The sequence below is a fragment of the Lycium ferocissimum genome, chromosome 7 (assembly GCF_029784015.1).
Source record: "Lycium ferocissimum isolate CSIRO_LF1 chromosome 7, AGI_CSIRO_Lferr_CH_V1, whole genome shotgun sequence".
NCBI classification, from domain to species: Eukaryota; Viridiplantae; Streptophyta; class Magnoliopsida; order Solanales; family Solanaceae; genus Lycium; species Lycium ferocissimum.
This window is the reverse complement of record NC_081348.1, coordinates 56,942,194-56,950,879: the sequence shown is the minus strand read 5'-3', so window position 1 is coordinate 56,950,879 and position 8,686 is coordinate 56,942,194. Positions and strand designations below refer to the sequence as shown.

General features: G+C 36.9%; 1 protein-coding gene across 1 annotated transcript; it reads right to left on the bottom strand.

Moving 5' to 3' along the window:
- Window positions 1-5,241: 5,241 nt before the first annotated feature.
- Window positions 5,242-8,048, bottom strand: LOC132065740 (cationic peroxidase 1-like). The gene is made up of 4 exons (XM_059459264.1): window positions 7,803-8,048; window positions 6,535-6,726; window positions 6,179-6,344; window positions 5,242-5,754 (listed from the first exon to the last, which is right to left on the bottom strand). The coding sequence occupies exons 1-4, from the start codon at window positions 8,010-8,012 to the stop codon at window positions 5,363-5,365; spliced, it is 960 nt and encodes a 319-aa protein (XP_059315247.1). The 5' UTR covers window positions 8,013-8,048; the 3' UTR covers window positions 5,242-5,362.
- Between the last annotated feature and the right edge of the window lie 638 nt (window positions 8,049-8,686).

Below are 8,686 nucleotides of genomic sequence, written 5' to 3'. Positions count from 1 at the left end.
TGTGATAATATGATATGGAGAGTATTCTAGAGTTTTTAGGACTTGGAGAGACGTGAAATCTGAAAAATAAGAGCATGGCTCGTCTATTTATAGCTGACACCAGAAAACTCCAGAGAGGCGGTTCGACGGGCGGGTTGACGACCCGACGACTGGCTCCATCGACTCGCGCTTGCAAATACCTGATCGCAGAAACGGAGGGACGGTACACATCGACGGTCCGTCGACATGTCGACGGCTCGTTGACCGTGACTGGTGCCTGCAGACTTTTCCTGATTCAGTTCAGATTTCGCCGATTTGATCCGTTCAACCTATAGTCTGTAAATTGCCGGAATACATTGGTACACTTGTACACAAGGTAAGACACTTTCTACCTTAACTTTCTCCTAAGAGATTTCTTCTCTCTCAAATGTCTTTGGAACCTTAATTAGAATCATTAAGTATCCCTTCTTACTTGTAGGCTATCATATACACCTTAACTTGCATTAGTTTATTCACCGCATAACAACCTGAAATTCCAAGGTGTAAAAATTCCATTGCCTTACATACTCAGTACATTTTTTCATACTGACGTCCCTTTTGCTTGGGGCGTGCGTTCGTGCCGCAGGCTCGGGTAGCCAAATAGGCGATCGGCTCGATGGTCTTCCACTCGGCACGATCGGGCGCTCCACTTGGTCGGAGCGTAGTCCCTTTTGGTATGCTATTTTGACATATATATATATATGGGTATGACGGGGCCTTGTCCTGTCCTTTCTGCAGTTCGTGTTCCCTAGAGGTCTGTAGATAGTTGTACGTAGTTTGGATGTTATGTAGCCTTGTCGGCTCTCATTTTTGTTGTATAGCATACATAGCAGCCTCGTCGTCTTACTCAGTTATGTATATATAATTTGGGTGGGTGTGTGCCCGTTCGGAACGAGATAGTCAACATTTATATATATATATATATATATATATATATATATATATATATATATATATATATATATATATATATCCAGGTTACGGCCTCCTTGGCTTGTTGGTATTGTCTATGTGCAGGTAGGCCTTATCAGAATTTTAGATTTAGAGTGGTTCGCTCGAGCCTAGTTTGGCATCGAGTGCCAGTCACGCCGCTCCAGATTTAGGGCGTGACATACCTGAAGAAGGTTTTGAGGATAAGAAGAAGTTTCTTGACTATTACACGCCCTCGAATAAATAAACGTGGAATGGAATGTCAGTATGTGATAAAGGATTTACATGGTCGATTTAGTATAGAGAAGATTATGAAAGAAGTAAATCATAAGGTCCAAAGGTATCTAGAATAAGTAAACGTGGAAAGGAACCAATGAGTTTAGGTACCAAGTAGGATAATACCATGAGAGTGATTTACTTGTATTTCTTGGAAGGATATTCATGAGGTGCCAAGGAAGTGATTAACGAAGACAGTTGACGTGTTAAGACATCAACAAATTTAGAACGATGGTGGATTTCAAATAACGAATTACAAGAGATGTATATCATTAAATGAGCTTAATGAAAAGTACACGGAGATATAACTGCACAAGCAACAAAAAGGAAAGGGAGTAGGGTAACAGGAGTAATGAAAGGGAAAATCAATGTAAGAAAGGAAGAATTATTAGACTAAGATGATAAAGAAACATGGAAGGAGTAAGACTAACTACAAGGAAACTATAACAAAAGAGAGATTCAGGATACGAGTGTTAAAGCTTGATAGTGAATTTAAAACCTGAAGGTTAGTTTGGACAACTGGGAGGCATTCACCAACCTATACTTAGTAAGAATAACTGCGAGTGCCTGAGCCAATACTAGCATATCCTTAACGTTCGAGGACGAATGTTCCTGAGGAGGGGGGGTGGGGGATGTTACACCTTGGAAAATGTCGCGATCTTACGACGTAAGCAAGCTGATATGAGTGGGACAAGTTTCAAGAATTTCTAGAGTTAAGAAGACAAGATAAGATTCGTGTCACTCCTTTCCCGTACCTTGAGGTTTTATAATGATCTTAGTAATTTAGACTCATGCCGAGGATCTATTGGGGAAATTGTATAAGTAGCTTACAAGCGTGTCTTAAAAGGAATATATAATCATCAACTTATGTCTTAGAGAATGTGAGAGTCGGGAGTTAAGTGAATCAAGAAAGAATACGCTACGCCTCTCGTTTGTTCCATTGATGTATATGGTACACTAGTCGTGTGTTAGCCTTCGATGTTACAAGGTATTGGATATGTTATCCCTCAAATATGAAGGTTTAAGTTCATATGTAACAAGCATTTGAAGTTTGAAGGTCAAACGAATTCAAGGAATTTAGTTGTCGAGACTTTGGGAGAACTTGGCAGATTTTCGGACAAGATTTTTGGGTCCAACTTTGAGGGGCATATCTCCTAGAATACGAGGAGTCATAGAATCCATAACCTGCGTAAATGTAAGTTCAGAGAGTCTTCTTTCCAATGCAACTAGCAGATCGCAATTTGACAAAGTGCACAGAAATTTATGAGCTGTGCAATTCGACGGTGCAATTGTACGGACTGTCGACATGATCGACGACTGTCGATATGCACCGTCAATGTTGAGGCGGTGTAATTTCCAGAATGTCTTAAATGAATATATATATCATGACTTGGCCTTCATTTTCTTCATTTCCACAGATGTAAACCCTCTTTAAATATTCCTAACTTGATTCCATCAAAAGTTATTCAAGAAAACATTGTAGAGGCGTGAATTAGAAACGGAAAGTGACCTGCTAGTGATGTTTGTTGCGTGACTGCTTGTTTGAGTTGAAAACTGAGGATTTTTCTTGGAAGTTTTGGGTGTTCAAGGTAAGAATATGATCTTAACCTTGTTATTAACTTATGTGTAAAAGAATTTGTTGGTTTTAAGGTGAAGGAAATGTGTTTTACAAGACATAAAGTGAATTGTTGGTATGGCTATCTTATGGACTGATTTTGGATGCAAATTTGAAGAGATTTTCACTTGTTTATATTGTTGTATATTGTCCTTATTCTTGTTTATGATGTTGTGTATGTTGTGGGCTGTTTTGGAATTGGAATGGAGTAAGAATTATAAGGGAAATGCAGCCCAATTTTTTTTTTTTAAGATTCCTACTTATTTAAGGTAGATGGTAAGTAATGTATATGGCCTAATTATAGCCTATGTTATCTTGGTTGTAGTGTTTCAAGCTCGGGAAGTAGACATTGGACAATTAGGTAGACGCCAAGGTATGCTAAGGCTATCCTTTTTATTCTTTTTGGCATGAATCACATGAGAAAGAACGAAACGAACGAACGAGCGTTATCCATAATAATTCCATTCTTAGAATGCTAGAAAGCTTATGTTTCTTTAAACTCCTAATAATGATATTGTTTCATGCTTATGATTCTTTGAATCGATCTCATGACCATTGATCCAGTAGAAGTAAGAGATGTTGATGATATTAGATCCATAAGTAATATTCGGAGGTTACCGACTCGACATCACTCCGAAAGATTCAGTTTTCATCTTTATGAGTCCTTCATGCATTTATATATATATGTACAACTATTTTCTCACACCACGCCGCGCTATAGTCGGCTGGGCAGGCATGTAGATGTGTACACCACTGCAGTGGGAAGATTATGATGATACCCCGGAGGCGGGATGATATGATATATGGATCGGGCTATAAGTTCCGCAGCACTAATATTTATGAATCGGGTTGTACGTTCCTCAGCACTAACAATTATGATATATGTATATGATTTTTTGAAGGAAAGCATGCATATCATATTATGATGATACCCCGGAGGCGGGATGATATGATATATGGATCGGGCTATAAGTTCCGCAGCACTAACATTTATGGATCGGGTTGTACGTTCCTCAGCACTAACAGTTATGATATATGTATATGATTTTTTGAAGGAAAGCATGCATATCATACTCCCTCAGAGGCACTTTTAGTTGTATAGAGTTATACAGCCACTTTCAGATATACAGCTATATAGATACATTCATATTTACATATTGACTCTCATGTCATAGATTCCTTTTATGATTCTTGTGAATATGCTATTTTCTTACGAATATGCTATTTTCTTACCTTACATCCTCGGTACATTATTCGTACTGACTCCCCTATTGCCTGGGAGGGCTGCGTTTCATGCCCACAGGTCTGCAGATACAAGATGGTGATCCATCTATTAGGATGTTAGCTCAGCGTATGAAGTTGATGCACTCCGTTTGTTTTGAAGTTTCCAGGAGTTAGCATGGTCTTATGTATATATAGATGTGTACACGCATATGTATGGGTATGGCGGGGCCCTGTCCCGGCCACGTTATGTTATGTTTTCCAGTAGAGGCTTATAGACAGTTATGTACAGTCAGATGATGTTCAGACTTGAGATTTCATAAGTCGTCGCAGTTGGTTATAGTAGCCTTGCCGGCTCATACAGTGTGTTCAGTATTTTCATGGAGGAGTCTTTTAGAACAGTTGATACATGCATGCTCCTTGTGAGCTTATTGAGAGTCATATGATGGCCCTATCGACCCACCTATGTTTATGTTGTTATCACAGATGTATGTCAGATGGTACTTGATTAGTACGGTTGGGTGCCCATCGTGGCCTTCAGTTAGGGTCGTGACACAAATGAAGCTAAAAGTAACAAATAAGAAAGTAGACAGAATTGTACAAACCAAGAAAGAGCTTTCTTCCTACTTCCAAGTTTATTCAAGTGTGTAAAATATGACTTCGTATGCATGCTTTTACTTATAGTATTTACATAGAGGCATACTAATGGTAGCCATAAACCTGACATTAACCATGACAGTCACGGGGGAAGATCATGGGGAAAGATAATGGAAGAGGTTATGGAGGTATGAGAGTTAATATCTGCATTATAGAGAAAAATAGTAGGAGTTAATTTCTATAGTGGAGATCCCTATACAATATATTTCTAGTGTGATGGTTATATAATTTCAACATAATGTCAAAGCATATAAGAGATTTTGAGTTCAGGTCTTACGGCCATGCTAAACGAACAAAAAAATAGTTTATCTTTATATGTTTGGCTCTTGAAAAGGAACTAGCTTCAAATTTAAACTTTCTGATTAATTGGCCATCCAATTGATTGACTAACATAAAAACTTGCTCCATCAGAACTTGTTTTATTCATTCGTAATATCAACTAGCGTCGACAAGTATTTGAACACGGCGCCTCAAGATTACAGCCAAACTTTCTTGCGGATACAACAGGGTTATACTCAAATATATCCTGAGGAAACACATGGTATTTATTCATTTCCAGTAGTGCTACATCATACCAACCCGTACTTATTGAAGCAAACGAAATTAGTAGTATTACAAGTTTTGATGGTAAACTTATAATATAAGTTAATTAACAATCCTACAATTGGTTCGAATTTGACCATCATTTCCAGTGAGAACGGACAGGTTGCCCATCTTAACCATTGCAGCGGCAAAATCACTAAAGAACTTAAATGAAAGAACAGAATAAGTAAAGACTTGATGGCTTGTGGAAGAAAGGTCAGCAGGGAAGAGGACTTGATCTGAGTGTAAAATGCCTTTTAAGCCTATCAAATTAGTGTAATAAGCATTGTCGAATTTATCAGGTGTAGTTACATCAAGTGAAGCCAGATTTGTATCGCCCCCAGTGGCGGGACAGTTCACCTTTAGGACTGCGGCATATGCTGGATTGATGTTCTTCTCGTTGTAGATACGATCTCGGAAAAGAAAGCATTGTACTTTCCCTATTGTGTGAGCCCCTGCAATATCAAAAAGACATACTATTTCATTATAAGTCAAGTGTAAAGGACAAGAAAAAGAAATACAGTTGCTATTGAAACAACAGAGCAGCTTGTTTCAGTACCATGATCTGGTCTTAAGTTACTAGTACAATACATTTGAAAGTTACTTAAGTTGTTCTAAAGCTACAACATGACTGCCAAGGTTACAACAATCTGTTGAGAATTACTTCTATTATTTCTACCCTTACTCTTGTAAAACCAGCAATGTGAAAGCAAAAATAAATCTTGGATAATTAATGGTGTTCTGTAAGTCAATGTATCGGTTTTATTCCATTTCTGAATACGATATATTCCTCTTGTAAGACTCTTGACAGTAAGTAAACCATTTTAGGACGCCATTTTAGGACGAAAAAAAAAAAAAAAAAAAAAGTCTTGTAGTTACCTGAAAGTGTAACCATTTCAGAAGCAGTGAAACCTTTACTGGCAAAGGCCGTAACAAGTTGGCTAAGATCGAGGAAAGGGCCTGGAAGATCCGTGTTTGCTCCTTCTAAATTGGCTGTAACAGAGTCTCTTCTGCCCAATTTTACATTCCACGAAGGACCACCCAGCTTAATCAAAATACATATTAATCAATTAGTAATTGGTATGATACATAGCAACTCTGTCTTTCATTACAAAATAGAGAATCGCAAGCCAGTGCTTTAAGCTTTTGGTATTAGTACTAAATCGACCAAAAAAGAATATTAACACAAACTTAAACTCTAAAAAATTAGATAAAATAAAAGATTGGCTTGTTACCGCAACAACAGAATCTCGTGCGGCAACAGTGAGAATATCTGCACAAGAAACCGTGGCAGGACAAATGTTCTCTAATTCAGATTTGATGTCATCGATTACGTCAAAACCTCTTGCGGAGTTCACATTAGGTAGTGCTGTTTTTTCACCAGTGAAATTGGCATTATCATCCAGCAATATAGATGCATCACATCCCTGTTTTTTTTTTTTTTTTCCAAACATATAGGTTAGTTTTCAAAATACACCAACGATGTGCATGAAATATAAAAAGTAGCATGACCAGTTCACCCCAGAATCTAAAACAATTCACAAGATTGTAATTAGATGATTATAAATACGACAACTTGAAAATTTACATTTTCTAGTTCAATTTAAGGATATATATATATATATATATATATATATATATATATATATATATATATATATGGTAATGAATGTATAGTTACTTTTTGTTAGTTATGTAGTATACGACAGTAGTACGTTGATCTCATCTTAATTGTAAGTTGAACTAGAGCATTAAAAGAAACAATTAACAATAAAACAAAAGTACAAGCTTTAGTTCGTAGTAGGTTCGATCACTGACCAACTATGAAAGATAAAGAGCTTACACTGTGTGGCCACTCTCTACGGAATCCTGCATTAAGTACTATAGATTGATGTGAATATACAAATATATGGGGAAATAAGTTTGTAAACATTAAAATTATAACTTAAGTAGTGCAGTAGCTAATTTTTAACCTTTATATGTTGATTCTGTATGATAAATTCCTCAGATCAACATTCAACGTCGTTCTTCTGGTTGATCGATTTTATTGTTAGTACACAAATTGTGACAGTAGACAGGCTTGTAGGATATCTATATCAAACCCTTTCAATCGTAATGTTCAAAAATTTGTTGTTTATTGTAACTTTGATTTAAGGTAATCTCTAGAAGATTTCATGGGAAGAAAACAAATGCATAGTGTCAAACACCCCAAAAGTTAGCTCAAAGGGAGAAGGATTGCTCAAGTCTTATAAAGAGCCCAAGGTTTTCGCCCGTCACCGATGCTGTATATTTCTAAGACATATGCATCAAAAGAGAATCAAAATAGACGTGGAGAGAATAAACTTCATAAACTATTGATCTAAGGCTCAACACCTTACGGGCATGCATGCGTGGAGGATAAGGCCAAAAAAAAAAATGGAAAAAAGAAACAACCCCCTAGAGAGAGAGAGAGGGAGGGAGAGAGGGGGACGGAGAGGGAGAAGGAGAGAGAGAGAGAACATGCATTGACAAAGCAATCATGGAAGTGAAGACGAAGCAAAGAGGCACCCATGCGAGGTTCCTTAGCCACAGCTGCCTTGATCATACGTTTTATGGTGGAAACGGCACCTGGACACCTGCTATCATAGAAGTTTGAGGATAGCTGACCAAAACCCTCTCCAACTAGAAGCAAAAACATGCACAAACAAATCTTGTATTTAAATTCCATGATCATAATTACTATATGGTGAAAATCTTGCAAATAACAAGGAGCAGCTGTGCTGCAATTTATAGATCATTGGAATCTTTTGACTTTTCCACTTACGTAGATTGATATTACCAAATATAAAATTCAAAGAAGCACAAATATTCTTGGCCTGAAAAATAAGGCTTACAATCTATTCCCTCTGTCCCAATTTATGTCATACACTTTTCTTTTTAGCCTGTCCAAAAAAGAATGATACATTTTAAATTTAGAAATGATTTAACTGAAAACTTCCTCTTTTATCCCTAATGAAATGGTTTTCAGCCACACAATCTATGGTTTGTTTTAGACCACAAATTTTAAAAATCTTCTTTTCTTTCTTAAACTTTGTGACTAGTTAAGCTTTATCACATAAATTGGGACGGAGGTAGTACATAATAGGTCAAGATACACTTATTGATATTATAGATTTTCTTACAGTTTCAATATAACTAAGTTACGTCTAGTTAGTTAAAATAGAGCTATGAATTGTATCCTTGTGATCGTCTCATTGTCTTTGTATTTGCATGTTTCAAATTTTAACAAGTTAAGGTCATCTACCTTCTCCTTCCCAACTATTTACTCTCATCCCAAAGAAAAGAAAAAAAAAGTTAATTTAAAAAGAAAAAAATACAGTCAAACCTCTCTATAATAGTCTTGGTTTT